The sequence below is a fragment of the Chaetodon trifascialis genome, chromosome 4 (assembly GCF_039877785.1).
Source record: "Chaetodon trifascialis isolate fChaTrf1 chromosome 4, fChaTrf1.hap1, whole genome shotgun sequence".
Taxonomy (NCBI): domain Eukaryota; kingdom Metazoa; phylum Chordata; class Actinopteri; order Chaetodontiformes; family Chaetodontidae; genus Chaetodon; species Chaetodon trifascialis.
Window position 1 is genome coordinate 19,621,365 of NC_092059.1, and position 23,202 is coordinate 19,644,566.

A 23,202-nucleotide genomic window follows, 5' to 3' on the forward strand; every position below is an offset into this window, starting at 1 on the left:
TTTTTTTTTTTTTTTTTTTTTTTTTTCTACTTTAAAGACCTCTGAACCATGTTGGATTAAAAGTTGAAAGAGAATGTTCATTCTTGAACAAGGAAACAAAACTCAACATAATTTATAATAATTTGTAAAAAAAAAAAAAAGAAGAAAAAAGAAAAGAAAAGAAAAGAAAAGAAAAGAAAAGAAAAGAAAAGAAAAGAAAGCCTTATATTGTCCCCATTGTGTGAATACATTTGTAATCCTACAACATGGATAATACACGCAAAAAGGAACACGCCCCCCTCAGTTTCGAGACACCCCAGAGTTAATGTCGCCATGTTGACTGACGGGCTAAGCAGCCAATCAGCTGCCGTATTCTACACACGGCCACTGCGTAGTTTTCGGGAAAGGGGACGCTACTTGTCAGGAAGGCTCGGAAAGAACAGAGGTGGACTGTGTCTCCGCTAAAGCTACCAACTATCAACAAATTCTGTGGAATTAACCCAATATTTCTTTTTTTCTGGATACAAGATATTTTTCTCTGGCAGTTTCGGAATCAAGTAGCCGACAAGCGATACTTCTACTTCGTCTAGCGAGGAGGTCCAACTTGCTTGAAGCGTCAAATGTACTAAACGAAACGGAAATAACTTGCCAGCAGCCTGGCTAAGCTTGCTAGGTGAGTAGCGAACCGTGTATTGAATGATGCCATCGAAGAAAATGTCTGTCTTTTGGTCCGCTGAACACACATTTGTCTGTCATCTTTCTTCGTTGTTGTCAAGTGGGACAAACATCCAGCTGCCGTTAGCTTTGAGTTAGTAGAGATGCTAAGAAGCTAATGTCAGCCAACGTCGGTACGATGGCAGCGAGTCTCCATCCATGGCCAGAGGCTCAGACATAGCTGCGGGGCTGATGTACGGTGTCATTACGATTTAATCCAAATAAGAATTTACCTAGGAATATATCCAAGTGAATAGAGTGAGGATAAATTATTAGAAGATCTTGTAGTCTGATGCAATCTAGTACAACAACGTCATCACAAAGACGCTGCCATTAAATTAAAAGAAAGTTTGACTCCATCGAAGGACAGCGATGACTTAAAAGATTCACAAGGACAATCTGTGTTTCAAGAATATTTTATTTGTCTGGATGTGTTAGAATTTTGTCCACTTAAACCAGACTGTCCCGACAGTCCTCAAAACTGAAAGTGGAGAAAGCGAAAAATATCCCATCACTTCGATGTGCTTTGAAAAGAAAACTGCTGCTAGTTTTATATCTGAGCAGGGGGGGCACTGGGACCCTGGCCGACACAAGAGATGATGAGTTAAGTCAAATTATTATAATGAAGAATAAATAAGGACATGGTTTGATTTAATGATGGTTCTGTTAACTGGAATTTAACACACTAACAGAATAGACGGACAATGGCTCTTCCTGCTCCAGGTTTCACTTTTGTGTCCCTCACCGTCACAGCTGTGATCATCGGTCCATTAAACCAGAAGTATGTTTTAGTGTTTTGCCAGAGAATTCATTGGAAGTGATTTTGGTAAGTGATTCGACATTTAAGGCAAACATAACAAAAATGAACTGGTTTCGTCTTCTCAGACGTGAATTTTTCAGTTTATTTATTTATTTATTTATTTATTTATTTATTTATTTATTTACTAACTAACTAACTAACTAACTTTTCTGTGATAATCAACAGAATATCTATGACTGTTTGGTTTTTCACTGTTGGTCTGACTAAACATGACATTTTGATGAAGTCACATTGGACTCTGGGAACTTTTGATGGCCTTTTTTTTTTTTTTTGACATTTTATAGACCAGGCATCTAATTAATGTGTTGAGAAAACAGTCATAGGTTTAAATCACTGTCAGCTGCAGCCATACTTGGAATACAAATAATGTGCATGCAAAATCCTGACAACGAAGGGTAAGTCACTTCACACATTTGAGCTTGACAAAAGTAGGTGCTTCCTCCTGGGCTCAACACACACTCGCACACAGTTTCTGGCTTTACCACCACTCACTAAAATTTCACGTCAAACAGTGAGGGAAAGTGGTTTCTTGCAGCTCTCCCGCAGTGTACCTTTGACAGAGACTTGAACTGTCAGACTTTGAATGTTTAAAGAACTTCAGACATTTAATGACCATTGTATTCACATTAGAAGAACAAATGGCAGTCTTATTGTATTTTTACTGTGAACAGTTGTATAGACCAAAATGTGTGGGTGTGTTTTTTTTGTTTTTTTAACCCAGTGAACTTGGATTTCAAGTTGAACTAGCGAGGGGTAATTTTTCACCCAAATGCAGGCTGTGGCTGATGTAAAATTAGTCAAAGAAAATGTCATTTTGAATTTTTAGTATGGATTAAAAATCAGAAATTCTTTATGTTCATATGATCAAAGTTGAACATTCTTTATAGTTTGATCTTCCCAAAAACTTTGAGGTTTTTTTTCAGTTGAAGAAATAAGAAGACTTTTTGGTATTCACCACAGTAACCTGACATTTAACATCAAAGAGCAGTGGATTATCACTTACTTGACATTTTCTCATAATAACCAAGAGGCCTCTGTGACGTTATGTCTTTGCCAGCTTGTTGTCTGTCTGCTGTCATTTCTTTTCAGGCACGTTGGCTTTGTTGCTTTGAAAAAATTAAACACAGTGTACCACATATTGCTGAAATGAAACAAAATGGTCATTTTTTAAGAATAAAAATCTTGTCTATCCAAGTTACAGCATTGTGTGTTTTAAGCATAGTCCTGCTACTTGAATTAATTTTGTTTTATCAAATTCAGTGCCATGATTTATTGAATTATTGAAGACCTGCTCTGAGTTGACATTACCTTGGGAAAATGTAAAATACTATGATATTGCCTCATAACATGCCATTAAGGTAACATTTGACTAGAAATTTTCACTGATTGATTTCTGCTTTGTTGGTTTAAAATATGTAATTAAGTGAAGCTGCTTGATGATTGTGTCACAACACTAGAATTCTTAATTCATGGCCAATTCTTTACAGCAAAGTCAATATCTTAGGTGAAATGCCTAAAATATCAAAAGATGCATAACGAGAGAGACACAATGAAGATCTAGAAAGTTTGAATCCCTAACCACCAAAGCACATACACATGCTGTTGTTAGTTTCATTTTCCTTTGCTGCAAAATAGTACAATTTAACCAGTTTATTGAACAGCTTATAGATTAGTTTGAGCTTTTGAGCGGCTGTGGCTGACTTGACCAATAGACACAGGTGTACCAATAATGTGTTGTCCATAAACGTACATGGGTGCTGCTGAATCATGCAAAACAGGAACAGAAAAAGTGCACTGGCAAAATAATTTATTAATACTGAGACATTTCAGGGGATGTCCTAACTCAGCATGTATCCTTGCAACAGTGTTGCAACCAAGCACTGCTAAGTTTTATTACCTTATTTAAATGCATCACTGTAGCCATAATGCAGACAAACATCATATAAACTGATGACAAAGGTGAAACATAAGATCAAGAATGAGACTGATTGTAATATGCTCAAAATAATGATAAAATAATATGATAATCTTCCTTTGTACCAAGATAAAAACTACAAGCATACTCCTTGTGTCTGAAAGCAAACAAAATATCTTAGTCCACCATTTAGTGTAACTAAATTCAAATAAAGTCTCTATTTATTCAGTGTGTAAATAACTACACTCATTATTCACCCCACTGATTGTTATCATCTCAAACATGAGCACAGGAGGGTGTGAAGGCTCATAATGTTTTATGAGGAAAGCACTCTCAGCCATGATTGACTAAAGCCATTTAACTGAGCCCAGAATTTTGCTGGAACAAATGGCAACGTTCATTAATCTAATATTCATTTAAAAATATTTTTAGATCACAGCCTGCATCAGTTACAGGTGTGGTCACAAGTCACAAATAAAAAAATGTCTACAAGCAACTCTCACTGCACCCGAGCAGTTTGCAGCAAAGTGTGTTGGAATTGAGCAGATTTGTGACGTTTAATTGTTTTGGTCAGTGCTCAATTCACTCTGCTGGCCTTTTTTGACATGTGTGACAGCATGAGAAGCTGACTGTTAGCTTGTTTGCCATTGTCTCCCTCTGCTGGCCCTTTGGCTGCCTGTCATATAATCATTGCTTACCTTGATAATTTATCGTTGCACTTTGTATGACAAAATGTGTGAAATTGTTAATGATGATTTGGCTGTTAGTCGTGTTGCGTGTAGCTATTACTTTAAATCTGTCACCATAGATTAAAAAAAAAGCTAATGTTGCACCATTTCCACCATTATCCGACTTAGCTCCTTCCAACTGCAGACTGTTAACAAGCCTTTTTTTCCTTTCACCCTTATGAACAACTGCTTTTGGTACTTGATAGAAGCTCCTCATGGTTTCAGAGGTTGATCGATTTGAGCAACCGTAAACGATGCAAAACGTAGCCATTTTGAGTGTGTTATTGTGCTTCCTATGCGAAAAATCACGTCCTGCCCTCCATCTGCTGTTTACGCCACAACAAAAGTGACGTGATGTCATCTGCAATCAACCTATTGACAAAAAGAAAAACTCAATAAACATCTAACTAACCTCTGATAAGCTGTCAACCAGGGCTTCCCATGAACACAATAAAAGTCATACAACATTGTCTTTGCTGGAAGTGTTTTACTGTGAAAAGTAGCTACAGGAAGGAAGTTTTGTATCTGTGAGAACAGGTTGTGATGGCTAAAAAGAGGCTTGTTCAGTTTCGCTTTCTTGTTCTTCAGCTGCACCTTGTTCTCATGGTGCTTGTGGTCAGTTTTTTTTACCTCCACTTTTTAGAATGGCTTCCTTCCACAGTCTTAGATAGACGGGATGAACTCTAAATTGATGCAATTGAAGAATCACCCACACAACTGTTCGAAGTGTCTCTAGTCACTAGTTACATCATAAACTGCCCCAAGATCTCAGTTTGTTTGCCAGAAATAATGGTTCAAGTCATTTTACCTTCTGCAAAACAAAGGCATGCAGACAAGGCAGAGCGACGTCACTGAGGGGGAGAAGGAGGAACTACCAGAATCTTTTTCAGCTGAAGCAGACATGGAGAAGTGATGAAAGTGTCGTCTTATGATTGCAAAATGCTGCCAGTCTCAACCAGTCTTGATCATGTCATTTATTAGAGAAACCTACCACATTAAGCATTGTTACATTTAACTACAGTACAAATGACATCCATGAGACATTCAGTATTACATTGAATTTAGGCAGAAAGAGGAGTGATTAACTGTAAGAGGCAGATGACTCATTGAAAATCACTTCTCAAGAAATACAGCTGCAATAAATGAGAAATGAAGTTTAAGCTTACTGTGAAATAGGATTGGGCAGTGAAGACATGAGAAAATTGTGCTGTTACACAATATAAAGGGAAGAATGCCACTTGATGATTTTTCTTTTGTAGGTTAGTGATATGTTTTCTGCTCCTTGCTCCTTACTGTACAGCGGTGTGGACAGTGGCTTTGGGGCAGTTACTGGTTTTGCTGTTCTGTCTCGTGTACAATCTTGCATGCAGTAATAAGTCATATGACAATGTGATAAACATAATATTTTGTTTGTTATTTGCTTAATTTATGTGCACTCATTTCATTTCAGCCCAGCATGAGACATGTTTTATTCTCATTTATGCTCATATGGGCTTAGCCCCTCCACACTCAGACGGGTGAAGAAACTGCTCTTTGAGTTGACGACAGCTTGTTACTGGAAGTGCAGTAAATGTTTTCCAACAAGAGTCATTAATCTGTCTAACACCAAAGATGGACAAAGTTGCTTCTTAAAACTGTCACTCAGTTAGCGTGATTGTGGTGCCATGATATTACTGGTCTGGCTTAATAACAAACCTGTTTGACAGCATTTACATCGGCCCAACCTTGAAGTGGAATACAGAGTTATGGTGTTGAATGGCTTTCTGTGCGTTTGTGTACATGATTATTGTGATCTTTTCATATTGTTACGTTCATGTGTCTGAATTCAGTAGAATTCAGTATCCACTCACTGTTGAAAGCCTTCAGCTGGACTTAGTGTTATACCGAAGTCCATCTGACCTACAGAATTTAGTCGTGCTTGTACTGCGACAGGGCTCAGAGCTTGTGTGCATATTCCAATAATATCTACCTGACATCTGTTTTCAGGTTCAATGGAGTCTGCTTGGTGCACAGAGATAAAGGAAACATAATTCTGTCCTATGTCATTGACCAGCAGACTTGTTCTGTGGCGTCTGTTCTTTTCAAAGTTGGCTCATCTAAACCAGAGGAAGATGATGATGTTGAACTGATGATGAGTTCTACATCACAATCTCTTCACATTTCACTCTGTCAGCTTTTGTTGAAATGAGATAATGAGGCTGTTCGTGTCATTGGCTCACAGTACGCCTCCATTTGGCTTCATTGAAGAAGTCTTTAGTGGTGCCGTTACAGAGCACTGATCCCATACCAGTGTTGCAATGATCAATCAGGTAATCAATTAGTTGCCAACTATTGGGCAACTACTACTACTACTGATCAACTATTTTGGTTATCGATTCATTGGTTTGAGTGATTTTTTTTTTTTAAGATTCCAGCTTCTGAAATGTGACATCATCACTTTGGACTTTGGAAAACACCAATCAATGTTTTTCACCTTTTTCTGACAATTTATAGACCAAGCACTAATCAATTGGGAAAATAATTGACAGATTAATCGGCAATGAAAATAATTAGCAGTTGCAGCCTGTGCTTCACTGTGTAGAAGAGACCGGCATGATTCTTTTATGTGGAGGCGACCTCGGGCTTGACTTTTAACATTGCTTTCCTAACTTTGACAAGCAATATCCCTCAATTATTCGATAATCATAATACATGTTGTTTTTCATTAAAATGATAATAATTGTTAAGTCAGTTAAATCACAATTAAGTCACAAGCTGGTGCAAACTTTATATATTACAGCAGCACTCACAAGTAACATCAAGCAAGATCCACCACCGATACCCAATCCAACTGTTTCAGACTCGTTGTTGTTGTGTGCTGTCAGCACCCCATTGAGTGCAAAAAAAGTGGGTGAAGGGGTCCAGTGTGCTGATGAGGGACTCAGGGCTGCTGCTGCTGACATGCTGCCTTTGCTCTGCCGGTGTAGATGGGCTATTAGACTCATCCAGTAGTGAAGCCCAAACTCCCTGCAGCCCCTGCGCAGCAGCCATCTGTCGTCCGTGTGTCATCGGCCCAGTTGAGAGGCTGGTGTCATTTCATTTGCACTCTAGTGAGGCATCACTGTAATCTGTCTACTTTTGTGTGTTGTGGCTCTGCACAACGTTCAGTATGAGTCATCAGGTTAATGAACATTGAACTCAGATTCTTTGCTGCTGTTTGCTGAGCTCACCACACAATCAATACTTTCGCCTTACTGTAGCACACATACACACACTTGATTGATGTTAAGTACACAGTGGTCACCTATTTCCCCAGAAAGTATTGTTTATATAATAATATATGAGTGGGAGAAGCTAACAGAAGTGTGCTAATTGATGTGAACTTGGTATTGAAAGCTCCTTTTAAAAATCCCCACAGGAATAGTGTTGAAAATATAAGATAGTAATATGAATGGTTTTTAGTTGTAATTGTAAAACAGGGTATATGAAGTTACCGTTGCACTGACCGTCAAAATACAGTAATTTGTGAGTACATTAGTTTAGTCTTTATGAAAACCACAAAGTAGCTGCTTTGAGAAACTCTGATCTGAAGGCAAGCAATTAATGTGACATTCCCACTTCCCTCATTTCTCTTTTTCACTTCATTTATCCAGTGGCTGAATGTCAACTCTGTGGGTGATGGAGTTGAGCAGGCAACTCTGTGGAAAGATGAGGAGGTCCAGTAGGAAGACCCAGTACTCCTTGTCTCCGACTTCCACTTGCGGCCTGGAGATCCAGTTTTACATGCCGGACGTGCACCAGATCGAGTACATCACCGGCTGCTACACTGCAGAGCAGCTCTGTGTGGATGCCGCCAAGAAATGCTGTGAGTGACTGACCTGATGACTGTTCAGCAGAATCAAAAATTGCCTGTTATAATCTCTGTTAATTGCAGTAATGGAGGACATGTTGTACATTTTACTGTCAGTCTAGTATGTGGCATATAGTTGCCAGTTTAGCTGCTCTAACAAAAGGCAAATCAGTCTGAACAAATTCAACGTGGATTATTTGGAAGATAGTACACCTGATAAGAAAACCCTGGGTATGTGTAAGAAAGTTTGAAACGCACAGATAAATTGCAGTAAAGTTGAGAAGTTCTCAACTTCTTGCTCTTTCCTCTTAACTTCATGAAAAGGTAACTTTTCAGCGAGGAATAAATGTCGGAATATGAAACGACACTTTGACAGAGGAGAACTTCTCCCTGTCTGTCACTGATCTGAAATCCAAATGAACATTTATTACTGCTTTATCTCTAAGTGCTAAAAATGAGCTGTTAGCATGTGAAATTAGATTCCAATAGAGATAAACATCATTGTTGCTGGAGAATCAATGGCTCCCCTTAGTAAAATCACCATAGTACATCACACTAGTGCCAACCAGTAGCAACAACAGTTCAAAAATAATGAATCATTTTCTGTAGAACTAAGTACCATTCTAGAGGCTCTTAGAAGAAATGTCTCTCTCTACTCTACCATTAGTCATTTTAGCTGAGTGGTTACTCTGGTTAGCTGGGCTAAGATGAAAATCGTTTCAGTCTCTTTACATTTCAAGCATTTGAAGTTATGCGGTTAATGCAGAAATTTACAGTGTTCTCTAAAACCAGGGTCCCAATCCAACCACTGGTCTAACTTGTTCTTTTTTCCTCTTTTCTCCTCTTTTCTCTTTCCCTCCTCAGCAATCTCTCCCTTGTGCCATAATCTGTTTGCCCTGTACAATGAGACAACTGACACATGGTACCCCCCCAACTATGAGTTCAAGATCACAGATGAAACCAGTCTCAAGCTGAGCTACCGCATGAGGTAAGAATGGCATCACAGCAGTGGCTGACTACACTGAAGATGAATGTCATAATTTTGTAGCTGCCATTTGTTTCCATGAAATCATTTCTTGGTTTGAATCACTTCAATTTAGTGTAGTTTTCAAGATAGTGGAAATATTATTTCTCGGTGTGGGGAACAGTGCGTGGCAGGCAAAGGCAGGAACCTTGGCATGCTGACTCCTGACTATAAAAACTGGTTGCTGGGATGTTGAATGTCTCTTTCTGGTGGGAATGAGCAGGAGGTGGAGCAATACCAAGCAGGCTTTAACTGTTAACCCTTGTTACCTATGTAAGTTACCTATGTACATAGTCATTTGTATGGGAATGTTCAGGAGAAACAGCCTTCCTGCTATGAAGGTTGGTGTGGCAATCTCAGGAATGTGTCACCTTTCAAATATTGTTAACCATTTACCTCTTTATAAAAAACAACCAATGAGAAAAGTACCTATTTTGTATGTACAAATGCATGGTTTTCTAGCAAGAAATAAACTAAACGAGTAATGGAAAATACAGATTTGTTATATTCCTAAGACATCAGTGACAAATGGCTCCCTTCTTAGCAGCACCTCCAGCATATTCCTCCTCATCCATCACCCATCCACAAGTTCACATAACATCCTGAGGAGACGCAAACATCTACAATAGAAACATGCTGGCTGAAAAGGATTGCCATGATATTTGGGGATGTGGAATGAGTACAACAAAGTCATAACTGCACCTTGTAGCCTTGTTGAGAAAGGTGCTATATAAATAAAGATTATTATTGTTACTATAGCAGGTAGTTTTAAAGGTTGCAGATATGGCATAAAGATGTGATGGATGTATGTTGTCAGTGCCAGGTTTGTATACCGGCAGAGGTGCTGCTGACAGAGGAACCTGCAAAAAAATAGTTGTTAGAGTTGTTGACAAGTTTGGAGGGAAAAGTTTTTATTACACAGACCAGCAATGTCATATGTGTACCAGACTGCATTACTTAAAGTAGAGTTGTGTTCTTCTTCAGAGAATCCATTGTACAAATTAGGTAGCATTTCATGCAAAGAGGAAAGAAAACATTACTGTGGTGTCAATTGCACTTCCTCTTTCGCTGTGCTCTGCTGTGACACTAGCAAGCGGAGAGAAAATTCAGTGTGCATAGAGTGTAACTGTGGTGTGTTGTGTGTGTGTGTGTGTTTTGCTGCAGCCTGCTTTGCGTACTGTAGTGCAATCTGCCAGACAGACACGGTATTGTGGTCAAGTCTGGATATACACACGATCTTTAGCATAAACAAATGATCAACACAACCACACACAGGGATTGAAGTGCCACCAGGATGGATTCAAGTCAGGTAAAAAGAAAAACAAACAAACAAAAGAAACAGGAGAAATAACAAAACTTGAGAGTCTGCAGCCACGCTAGCAGGTCTGTAAGTACAGCATTACTTTTCGCTGAAGGCTACCATGTGTTAGCATGCTAACATTTGTCCAATGACAAATTCTTTGGGGGCCATGAATCTCTGTACAAAATGTCATTGGAATCCATCCAGTAGTTGTTGAAACATATCAGTTAGACAGACCAACATTACCGACGGCTTAAAAAGAGAAAATGGACAGCACGGTGGCTCCTTATGGCTAACATTAGGTGTTTTTTATTGTTTCCGCACTACAGGAATTGGGAATGATGGGATTTGTTAGAACACCGTTTTGAGGGACTTTTTTAGCTCTTACTTCAGAGTAGGTACTCTCTCACCCTACGTTTACACATAGCAGGGTATTTTGGAAAACTGATATTTTGGCCCCTCCGTTTTCAAAAATAACATCGTGCACACAACATTGTTGTCAAAAATGTTGTTGTTTACATGAATCCGGATAAATCCGCTGTCAAGCGCATCATAACTATGCCAAACCTATGGCGCGAGTGTAAACATAGGTCGCTTGCATTATGTTAAGTATTTTCAGTCGCATGTTGTGACGTTTTGGAACCTAAAACGCTGTTTAATCCTGTTTACACGCCAACGCATGACCGGCGTTTTCAGAAATCTCCACTTTGGCCGGAGTTTTTAAAAATGATCTTTTGTCCGTGAAAAAACTCTGTTTGTGTGTAAATGAGAGGCCAAACCGTATGAAAACGTATGCGTTTTCTCTAAGTGTAAACGTAGGCTCAGCACAAGAGGAACCTTGACTGATGTGTACATTGATTGGTCCACATGTTGGTGTACGTTGATTGGTCCAGGTGTAAGTGCACGTTCATTGATTGAACGCATGAGCTAATGCAGCCCCGGAAACTGCCATTTTTAGAAACATTTAAAACGTGAGCTGTGTAAACAAGAGCAAGAAACAAGAAATGGAAGAAAACATGACAAATGTCCACCAAAGTTCATCTCAGGGGGTCCTGGCTTCTGGTGGGCTCTAGCCTTTCTGCATGGAGTTATTTTGTGTGTTTGATTAGCAGTCTCCCTGTCCACTGTCACACGTCTAAACAGATGTCTGTGACGCTGGACAGAGATGATTTTTTCCGTTGAAATACATCACCGTCTTGCTCAAATACTGCTTCATTTCTGAGTAAACAGGAAAAAAGGCAAATGACTAAAGGGAAAAATACTTGAATGTTGCCCAGGACTGCAATTCTAACTGACTGGGTCATACTTGAATGAAACGTGAGAGTGGAGATGACAAAATGGGGAAAAATGGACATGAGCAAGTGCTTAACATGCACTTTGAAAACTTTAATCACTACATATAATACAGGAGGCAGTAGAGCACTTCCTGTTGCATTGTTTGTCTGTGCACGCTCAGGTGCGTGATGTATGATTCAGGTTGGAGTTATAAAGCTTTTGATTTCACTCTTTTATCCTCACTACCTCATACTCCTATGGATCTTTGTTTAGTGCATAATAGTCGTTTGGCCACATGCATATAGTGATCCAGGGTTTAGCTCATCTTTTCATTTCGACATTCCACCGCAAAATCCCATCAGTGCAAACTCAAGGCTGTTATTTATAGAACATCCTCATTCCTTCCAGGCAGTAATTTCAAAACCTGGTAGTCAGTTCCTGGACATGTGACATCTAAATAAGCACATTCAAGAACGTAATGGCTTTCTGGAATTCATTTAGCATAAAACAACCCACCTGATCTTGTAATGCCACTGCATGTTCCACTTTTTTAAAGCTGTGTGTGCTTTCTTGGGTGCAGACCCTGTATAAAGTTTGTTCACTTGTCCTCTTTCTGTCTCCTGTCAGGTTTTATTTCAGAAACTGGCATGGCACCACTGAAGGAGAGTCTCCAGTTTGGAGACACTGCATCAGTAAACTCAGAGGAGGACTTAGCCCACAGAAAACTCCAGAAGGGACGCCCCTGCTGGACGCTGCCTCTCTCGACTACCTGTTTTCACAGGTGAAAAAATAATCAGTCACTAATGGCTTTTTTTGTCATGTCATGGGGACATTTGAAGCACTGCTCTCTCAGTGTTGCCTTTACAAAGAACCAAACACCTTTTTTTTCTTGTATTTGTCATTTCTTTTGTTTGAAGTAGCTTTGAAAGTTCATCCTGATTAGAAGCTCAAACATCAACACAGCTCACAGCGGGGTTTCAAAATGTCAACAGCTGGAAGGAAATGTAATAATACCAGGAAGTGCCGTTTTATGTTCAGCAATAGACAGGAACATAACCCCTCTGTGTAATTTAGAGCCACTGTTCTCACTTCAGTTCTTTCAGTGCTTTCAAATCTAAAGTGTAACGTGTCAAGTTTCTGTTTTTGGTGTGTCTCTATGTTTTTCTTTTCTACTAAACATAAACGTGTATTGGTTGTGCAGGGCCAGCATGACTTTCAGAAAGGCGTGGTTCCACTGAGGACGTCCCAGTCGGAGGCAGAGCAACACGAGATAGAAAATGAGTGTTTGGGCATGGCTGTGCTTGCTATCACTCACTATGCCACAAACACGGATATGTCCACTTCACAAGAAATCAGGTAAAACACACACACGCACATTAGCACAATATGGCTTGTTCTTGAATCATTGATTTTCTGAACAAGTTTTGGATGGTGCGGCTTCAACAGACCGACATCTAAGAGTCATAGTGACAGCACCCTTTCAATGCCATCCTGTGAGATTTTATCAAATTTACTGGAGTAGCATGCACAAGATCTGTCTCTCATGGAAATTCAAACCAATGAAGTGTATTCACATACTGGGGGAAAAATAGATTGTTTAATTCAGAGCTTTATCAGAATCCCTTGGAGAGATTGGAGAAAAGTGGTGTTTTCCTGTTCATATTTGTGCTGAATTTTTAACAGTTAGCCGGCTAGACTTGTTGACAGCCCAGGTGACACTGGGTAATATAGCTCCAAGAGTTCATACGTTATACATTTTGGGAGACTTTTCAAACTGTTAACTAAGCAAATAATTGAAAACTATGAAAATATGTATTTATTTGAGAATTGGCAACCTTAATTGGATCTCCATACATTATTATGCTCTTATATAATTATGGAGGAACATAATTATGTTCATGTTCTTCACTTCATAATACTCCCCACGTTCAAAGGTTAGAGTGCCTGTATACACACAAAAAGACAAGATGTAGCTAAAGAACAACAGCTACTAATGAATGCCTACTCTGATCCATAGCTTTCCTTTACCTTCACAACACAAAGCATAGGACATACTGAAAGAAATTGCTCATACATTTATTTCTAACTGTCTATCTGTCCTTCTATCTTTATCCCACCAGCTACAAACGTTTCATCCCAGAGTCGCTGAACCGCAACATTAAGCAGCGGAACATTCTGACACGTATCCGCATCAACAACGTCTTCAAGAAGTTCCTCAGTGAATTCAACCGCCGCACAGTCAAGGACAGCAACATCACGCCGTATGACCTGAAGATCAAGTATCTGGCCACACTAGAGGGCCTGACCAGCGGATTTGGCAGCGAGATGTTTGAGCCCATCTCACTCAGTGTGACGCAGGAAGGAGAGCTCTGCAATGGAGGTTACTACGGTAAGATTTCAGGAAGAAAGTTCTCACACACCGTGCCTGATTTGTGGTAACAGCTCAGGGTCGGGTGTTGTTTGAGATGTAGTTTTATTGGTATTAGAGGAGATTATAGATGATGAAAAGAGACAGCGGTTTGTTTGCCAACATAATCCCAGTGGGAGTTGCTATAAAAACAATAGAGGAAGTTGGTATTAAGCCCAGAGAGAGAGATGAAGTGATATAATTATTAAACTTATTAGGCACGATGAGACAAAATACAGTCCCATTGCAACACATTAACATTTTAACCAGTTATAGTGGATTAGAGTGATTCGTTTGGCATGTTTACGTTCAGAGAACTTGTGGTGTCCCACCTTCTAAAAAAAAACAAAACTTTGTTTACATCCCAAAAAAAAAAAAGCTTAAGCATTTTTTGTGCAGATGGCGAAAATCAAAAGTGAAAGGAACAAGATGTTTACATGTCACTGAATAGACCAGACTCTGGATGATTCTAACCAATGTGTGATATTTTCAAGCACTGATGGTTTATGTAACCTGCTTAAGACCAGAACTTTCTTTCAATGTAAACATGCAGTAACCATAGCCAGAAAGATTATGTCTCTGCGTAAACACTACAAGAGTTTTGAAAAACAACATTGAGAAACCAATTAACTATAAATATTTTTCCATGTGTCCTGTAACTGCAGTATTCATACATTCATTCACTTTGGCTGGATGTATAACTGCTGTAGTATAATGTTTGTTTACTGTTTTTAGGGTACTGCAACCAGAGCCAAGGGCAGAGCCAGAGTCAGAACATGGAGACAAGCCATGACATGCAGGTCCTGGTTACTGGTACCACTGGCATTTCCTGGAGAAAGAAGCCTCCTACAGTGAGTGAAACTGTGTGAAAAGGAGATCCAGATAAACTGGCAGAGACAAATCACTTTGTCGTTACATGAGATCACCCACACTTGGACAGCTTCTCGACAGAATTATGCAAACGTCTTATAGGAAGAATGTTGTTAACTTTGTGTTGAATAGCTACGACAAAACACATGTTTCCATGTGGAAAAATAGGATTAAGGTGTGGTTGGATAAAGCCACAAAATCAAGTCCCAAGTCCTTGAAGACATGTAAAAGGAATATTATACAGAAATGAGACACTTGGTGAACTAGTGTTCCTTTTTTTTTTTCAGTGCCTGCTTTCATCGTCTGCACAGTCCGGCTGAATTACATAATGTGTGAACAATATTAAGCATCATCAAATGTCACGTGTAGGTTCCTTATTGTTATGCATGCAGAACTGCAGTTAGTTCAGTAAAACCTCTCAAGAAATGACTACGATGGTTTAGTGGACACATCTCCTGACAAGTGTCGTTTGCTTTGGAAGATCAGTATAGCTGTCGTCATTTTGTTTTTGATTCGCCCTTGAGGTAACTATTCCACATGTGATGGTTCTGCATATTTTCAAGGACAAACCCATTGCAGTATTTTCAGGTGGCATCATTTGACATTATTTGAAAATGCTGATGGTTCATTTTCTTATATAATTGGTGTGTATATGTGTTTTGTATCTCTTTAAAACAGACTCCTGTGATCTCTAAAGAAAAGGGCAAGTCAAAGAAGAACAAGCTGGATGGAAAGCAAAAGAACGATAGAAAGAAAGAGGTGAACGAAGGCTGGGTGGTGTTCTGTGACTTCCATGAGATCACCCACACTGTCATCAAAGAGGCAACAGTCACCATCTACAGACAGGACAACAAGAGGATGGTGAGGCAGACATACCAACAAATCAGACAGCACAGTGTTTCATGTGGGACCAACCTCCATATTGTCACTGAGACCCAAATCTGTTTAACCCCAGCAGTAACTTCACATTTATTGTGAGCAGTGGATCGTCATTTACAGCATGAGGATGTGACTGCATGGTAGAGTGTCACACTGCGACAGAAGAAAGTGTAAACAGAATCTGTTTACATGAATAAAAAAAGTTGGTGTCAAGAATTTAGTGTGAAAATGATTTACTGTACAAAATCCCAGTGGCTTTGATGCTGTATTTGCCTCAATATATCAAAGCAAATACCCATGAGATGTGTCTCACAGTAATAATAGGATTACTCTTTCTCACTTATTCTGGTAACCTGGACTTCTGCCACTACTGGTTTTTATAGTTAATGTGACTAAAGGCAACAGCTGTTTGGATTTATCTCAAATTAAAGCAAAGCCGTTCTGCCTTCATGCTATTAGCTGTGACTAATGATGATATCATACTTCATCATGAAGATGGATTTGAGGTTTGTACTCCAGCACTGCTCTTTTAGATAGCCCTCTGGAGTATTGGCCTTGTAAGAGCTCCTATTTTCACCACTTCTTCCCTTCCTCCTTCGCCTCATCTTTCTCTCCTCATCTCTTCTCTTTTCAGGAGTTGCGAATGGCTTCTCGGGCTGGGGCTCTGTCCTTCGCTGCCCTTGTGGATGGTTACTTCAGGCTGACAGTAGATGCCCACCACTTCCTGTGCAAGGAGGTGGCCCCTGCTTCAGTCGTGCACAACATCAACAACGGCTGCCACGGACCCATCTGGTTTGTACTGGCAGATTTATTGGTGCAATGTATGTGTGCTTGTTTCTTCACAAAAGCACAAGGTCACTTGACACAGACAGTTTTATTACACACGTTCACCATAAACCATCTGTTGCTGACCTTAATTTGTTTTTGCCTCCGCCCTGTCTGCCTCCTACCTGCGCAGAGATCACACACTGCTTTTAAAAGCCAGCCTAAATGAAGGGCTATCGTATGGAGATGTTTTGTGAAATGAATTTTGTGTTGACATTTTTTACTTTAAACCTTCTATCTGCTTTTCATAGAACCCCATTACTGCCCCCATTAATTGCATTATCCCCCTCCTCAGTACGGAGTATGCCATCCACAAGCTGCGTCAGGAGGGCAACGAGGAGGGCACCTACATCCTGCGCTGGAGCTGCACTGACTACCAGTACATCATCATCACTGTTGTCTGCAGTGAGGTAGAGTAGACTTATTCATGAGGTGTTAGGAAGCTCTATATCATTTATCCCTCCCAAAAACTCTCCAGCAAACAACTAGCCCGTCTTTGTTGAACTCTGGAAAACTTTGGGAAATGATATGTGTCATTGCTCCATTATAGGATAAGCAGTAAGTTATAGTTGTTACATGCATTAGTAGCTTAAGTATTGTAAGTATTACTATTAGTATAAGAGCCAAAAGCTTACAGACTGTTGTGTGACTACCTCTGGATTTTAAAAGAAAAATGTAAATGTAATTAACCTGAAATATGATTTCTGTAGCCAAGCAGAGACCCAAAATTAATGTTATGTGATTGTTTAAAAAAGGTTTTAGTGATAAACGGATGTAAGCTGAGATCCTCTAATGCAGTCTGCGCTGTGTGGCTATCGTAAATGACAATATGAATGAACCATGTGGTATTAGGACAGGTAATGACTGGCATGCCAATGATGTCCTGGGTTGGTCTTTTTCCTCGCCACTGTCGCCAAGTGCTTGCTCATGGGGGAATTGTTGGTTCTCTGTAGATAAAAGAGCTTGGTCTGTACCAGCTCTATATGGAAAGTGTCCTGAGACAACTTCTGTTGTGATTTGGTGCTATACAAATAAAATTGAATTGAATTGAATTGAATTAAATAATCACCAATCAGAGGGCATGGCACACACAAAGAGACACAGGAGCGTCAAACCAAATATTGTCAGTTTGTTTGATATTGGATTACAGGATGCTTGGATTAAGGCAGGTCACTGCAGTGCACAGCAGCTTTATGAGTCTGCATGGATGGAAACACCCACACACATTCTCACACGCATACACGCGACATTCACAAAGCTGACCCACTGTTTACACACACGGTTTAGACAAGGAATGAATAAATGTTAAGGTGTTCTAGCAGTGACACATTTCTGTGGTGTTTGCATGTGTCTTTAGAGCTTAAGCAGAGCCATATAAATGTTTTTTGAAAAAGAAACAGATTCATATATAATTATAGTTTCTACAAAAGATAAACACTCTGTTTAGTTTAGTTTTTGTTTTAGTTTTTAAGATATTAAACAAGTTCAGTACCCTTTTCCATTTTTCCTTGGGTTCTCTCAGAGAATAGAGAGAATCTCTCCGTTTCTTCCTGCTCTTCCTCATTAATGTTCAGTTTTCAGATTTCTCATTGATCTCTCCTTCAGTCTCCCCATCCTCCATGTTTGCCAATTTGTTGTGTCCCATTTAAAAACTCTCTCTTTTTGCATCCAGCTCGACCTGAGGGAGTCTCGTCCTGTGCGTCAGTACAAGAACTTCCAGATTGAAGTGGCCTCCGATGGGTTCCGCCTGTACGGCACTGAGACCTTTCGTTCCACTCTCGGGGATCTGCTGGAGCACCTGGAAGGCCAAAGTCTTCGCACGGACAACCTCCACTTCCAGCTGCTGCACTGCTGCCCTCCTCAGCCGAGAGGTAAACTTAACTTTGGTGATCTACTACAAGGCACATGCAGTAACACCCAACCCAAATGAAGAGAGGCACATAGTAACCACACATTTACCAAGATAGAAAAGGCTCAGAAAATCGGGGTCCCCACTGTGGGAGTAACTAGGATTAACAAGACCAGTAACCCTCTGCGGCTGTTTATTTACACACCAAGAGCAGTTTGTACTGAACACACTATAAGAAAGTTTTGGAGAATTATATCTTTATGTCCACGTAGGGTCCACTACGATATAAAGCTGTTTAAAGCAGTTGTGGAAAAAGTATCATAAGAACTGTAACAGATGTGCTAAAAGACTGGTTTCTGAGGGACACCATTAGGAAATGTGCACACATGGGGGGGATAGAAAACAAGCCAAAATGATTGAGAACCTGTGACGATAAACAGCAGCAATTTCATGTATTTCATTTAAATTGATTGTGTCAGGGTGTCACCTGTGCTGTGTTCTGTTAGCTTGCCAGACCCAACAGATGTCATCAACACTTGGCATGCAGTAAAAAAGATTTAGAAACTCAAGGATGAGTGACACACACAACTTCATTTCTAAGTATTTTTATGGTTTACAGCAAGTAGCTTTATTAATAAATACTGAAAATGTGCATGTAAACGCTATCAGGACAGAGTGGCGTGCTTTTTACCCCCTGCAGTGCATGCACACTCGATTTATATAAGTGGGACATCTGTCTGTTAGGATGGTTGTGAAAACGCATTCTCTGAATCCATTTGCACCACATGACTAAGGTTACTTGCAAGGTCAGTGCAAGAAGCAAGAACAAATGCTTAAGAAAAACCCTTTGACCCTTTGACGAGTCTGCAACTTGCACACTTTTTAAACAGATAGGTGCCACAGCAGACTATCAATCCGCCTTGCTCTGGCGTCAAGATGTTTGTCCTCAGTCCACACCATGTGCAATATAGCACTGCTCTATGCACTACTTTGTGCAATGCTACATCACAGCTGGGTGTGGTAACACTCAGCTGTGGACCACACCTGACTCTTATGTTGGGTGTGGTTAGAAATGAAACAGACTTGAAACTTTCAACCCATAGAGGTCAGTGAAGAAAAGCTTTTCCCCAATGCAAGATTTAGAGTGGAGTTGCTCTCGACAGTAAATGCATGTGTGTGTGCGTTTGTGTCTCTCACTAACTGAGATAGGGGAAGCTGGCATGAAGAACGTGCATGTCTGTCTGTCTGTGTGAAATGGTGTCAGGGAGGAAGAGAGTTGTAAATGTGGGTTTCCGGAGCCAAACTAACACTCTTGTGTTTACCTCACTCAGGGAAAGGTGGAGCCATGTTTACATGTGTGTATGGATTTGTTGAGCGGTTCTTGTTTGTTGAGGTTGTGTGGTGTTGATTATTATCATAAGGCATGACGTTTTAGGGTCAGTGTTTGGGCTGTGTCTGCTTTAAAGGGAGATAAAAGACTGGAGTGCTGTATTATTGTCCCTGTTAAAATATTTATAATGTATTATACAACATCCTTGCTGCAACAATAACACGCTGATATGCCTACATCCTGAGAGCATGATGCAGTTTACTTGTACTTATTGTTGTTTTGGGTCGATGCATGGTTTTTAACTATTATGAAAATAATATAAATTGATGGCATATGGGTGAAAGAAGGACTGTGTGGTTTGAGAGTGGGCACTTGTGTGGCCTGGACCTAGACTCAGACTAAATGATAAAGGTTAAGCTTGGATTGTGTCAAAGGCTTAAAGAGTGGGTGCAGTGAAGCAATAGTAGGTGTGGGTATATGTTGCTTTTGGGTTTTACATGAAAACACAGATAGCATGTTACTTAACAGTGCTCTTCACAGTCGTTCATGGTGATGCTGATGGAGTGCAGATACCTTTCCCCCCTTAAACCACAGTGTGCTGGTTTTGTCACAACATTAGACACCCACAGACATGCACACATATAGTACGGATGCAAAGACACACTCTGACTTCATCCTCCCACACAAAGCTCTGTATATACAAAAAATACACTGAATCGGTATGGTAACCCGACCCGAATAGCTGTTCACATCATTGCCACATTGACGTAATTGTTGAGAGCTCGTTTTACCACATGTAAACACAGTTTTGCTTTCATGCTGAATGCCAGTGCATGTTTGAGCATTGATAGCATTCTTGCATGCTGCGAAAGACGCGTTCACTTCACTGTGTGTCAACATCATTTCTGCTTTTATTGTTTTCAGAGTTCATTGTTGTCGTACAAATGTAGTGCAGACTTTTCAAATTAGTTTAAATTGTTGACAGTGTTAGATTCACATGGCCTTGACAGCATCACAAGCAGACGTGACACTTTCTGTGAGGGATTACTGAACACACGCAATTGTCTCTGCAGCCTGATTTTGACAAAGAAGAATCTTAAAGTAGTATCATACTTGTGAAAATGTGACTAATATATGGTTTGTAACATGCACAACTTCATATAAACACCCTGGTGTGGCCTGTGTGTGTGTTTGCATCGCAGAGATATCCAACTTGCTGGTGGTCACTAAAGAGAGAGCCCCGGCCCCTCAGACACCGAAACAGAAGAGTCAGTTCAGCTTCCATCGCATTCTCAAGGAGGAGATTGAACAGGTACACCTCCTCATCTTCATGTCTATCTCAGTGTCATGATCATACTGCAGTTCATGTAATGCAGTTACAGACTGTCTGCAGATGTGAAACTCTCCAAAAAAGTAAAAATGTATCACTATAATGTATTACAAAGTTATTGTGGATGCTTTTTTTTATGCGACACTTTAATCATCTAGTGTGCTGCCTGTCAGTGCTAATACCAGACCAGCACAAACTGCAGCCTCTAACCATACCACAGTTTAGTCAACACACAAACAGCTGAATTTGTGACAGTGTTGCAGGCTGTTGCATTTGCATTATCTAGGTTTCCATTTCACAAATGTTGTTACGGTATGCAAATTAATGTTTTTTTCCTCACATTTGGATTAATGCACACAATTGAATTTATACCATTAAGAGCTGATTTAATCATCTCTTTTTCTATAATTTACTGTCATTATGTGTAAAGGAAAAGGGATTCCTCGAATATGAAGGCAGCCTAGTGTCATCAGACTTGTGCAGACATTATCTTGACTTGGTGAACTTTCATTTCTCATGTATGTGTGTATAATAAATATCTGGCATGACATATTTGCATATTTCCCTCACAGAGCACACAGTTGAACTTATATCTATCTACCCATAAGTACTTGTTTTTTCATTTCGAAGTATGGTGCACAAGCAGATGTTGCTTATCCTCCAGCACACCTGGAATAAACAGACTCTCTCTCAGCTTGTTCTTGTAGCAGCCACAGTTTGGATAGTGGATACAACTATTTTATGTAATGCTCTGATGTCTCTGCTCTGATTACACCAGGAGGAACACCTTGGCCGGGGCACAAGAACCAACATCTACTCTGGCACACTGAGGGTGAAGAGCGAGGAGGAGGAAGATGCAGGTTATGCATCGTTCCAGGAAGTCAAGGTGGTCCTGAAGGTGCTGGGTTCTGGGCACAGAGACATCTCCTTGGTGAGAGGCACTCACTTTCTAGATCCTTGTACAGCACCATGGTGTACACGTCTCATGGTGGGGTCCGTGGTGGGGTCCATGGAGGTTTCTGTAGGGTGCTATGTGTTGAGTCATCTCTATCTTTGTGTTGACAGGCCTTCTTTGAAACAGCCAGTATGATGCGTCAAGTGTCCCACAAACACATAGTGCTGCTGTATGGAGTGTGTGTCCACCACGAGGAGAGTAAGTGCACTTTGAGAACTGTGTGTGTACCCATGTGTGAGCATGTGGGTCTCTTTATGAAACCTGATGTTCTCTTTGTGCTTGTGTGGAACAGACATCATGGTCGAGGAGTTTGTCCAGCTAGGACCGCTGGACTTATTTATGAGGAGACAGCAGAGCCCACTCAGCACGCCTTGGAAGTTCCAGGTGGCCAAGCAGCTGGCCGCCGCTCTCAGCTACTTGGTGAGACAGGAAAACACTCATACACAAACACACAAACTCTCATGGTACATCCATGGAATTACCTGCACCATGTTAAGTCCGTTTTATTCATATAATCTTTATATTTGCCCCACTGATTGTGATGTAATACATTTATTGTATCTTGTGTGTAGGAGGACAAAAAGCTGGTCCATGGCTTTGTGTGTGCTAAAAACATCCTGCTGGCCAGAGATGGACTGGACGCCGATGAAGGAGGGCCCTTCATCAAGCTCAGCGACCCAGGAATACCAATGACAGTACTCAGCAGAGAGGGTGAGTGCAAAGTACAGACATGCACATACTCTCGTGTACTCCTGGGGTTGCTAAAAGTGAAACCTAGCCGTTTAGATGATAAGTACCATGGAAAATTTCACAATAACTTCCACTTTCCTTTCCAGTCAGCTGTAAATGGCTGTGAAACCAAAATGAAAACTCATAAAATGGCACAACTACAGACACACATAGTGGCATACACTGACACTGGTTTCCCATCAGTTCGACAGTCAGTCATGCCAAACTGCTTTCAAATTATGCTTCCTCCTCATCTCCTGATATTTTACAGTGTTGTGTACTGCCATGTCTGAGCTGGATTTCTGTCTTTGTTTTGATTGTCTTTTTTGCTTCAAGGCCTCTTCTGTACCTTGTCTCTTCTCACAAAAAACACTGGATTAAAAAAAGTAAATAAAAAAGAGGAGAAAAGCCTTTCTGATCAGGCGGAGGTTGTCAGTAACATGA

General features: G+C 40.3%; 1 protein-coding gene across 1 annotated transcript in view; it reads left to right on the plus strand.

Annotated features, from left to right (window-relative positions):
- The first annotated feature begins 391 nt into the window (after positions 1-391).
- jak1 (Janus kinase 1) overlaps positions 392-23,202 on the plus strand; it is a 30,523-nt gene continuing 7,712 nt past the window's right edge. The window contains exons 1-16 of the mRNA XM_070961778.1: positions 392-652; positions 7,789-8,000; positions 8,850-8,973; positions 12,212-12,365; positions 12,786-12,940; positions 13,705-13,973; positions 14,727-14,842; positions 15,540-15,722; positions 16,375-16,532; positions 16,861-16,975; positions 18,238-18,436; positions 20,947-21,056; positions 21,853-22,005; positions 22,140-22,227; positions 22,322-22,449; positions 22,602-22,740. Coding sequence (XP_070817879.1) covers positions 7,796-8,000; positions 8,850-8,973; positions 12,212-12,365; positions 12,786-12,940; positions 13,705-13,973; positions 14,727-14,842; positions 15,540-15,722; positions 16,375-16,532; positions 16,861-16,975; positions 18,238-18,436; positions 20,947-21,056; positions 21,853-22,005; positions 22,140-22,227; positions 22,322-22,449; positions 22,602-22,740 — 2,296 coding nt within the window. The 5' untranslated portion in view covers positions 392-652; positions 7,789-7,795. The remainder of the gene's footprint in view (positions 653-7,788; positions 8,001-8,849; positions 8,974-12,211; positions 12,366-12,785; positions 12,941-13,704; positions 13,974-14,726; positions 14,843-15,539; positions 15,723-16,374; positions 16,533-16,860; positions 16,976-18,237; positions 18,437-20,946; positions 21,057-21,852; positions 22,006-22,139; positions 22,228-22,321; positions 22,450-22,601; positions 22,741-23,202) is intronic.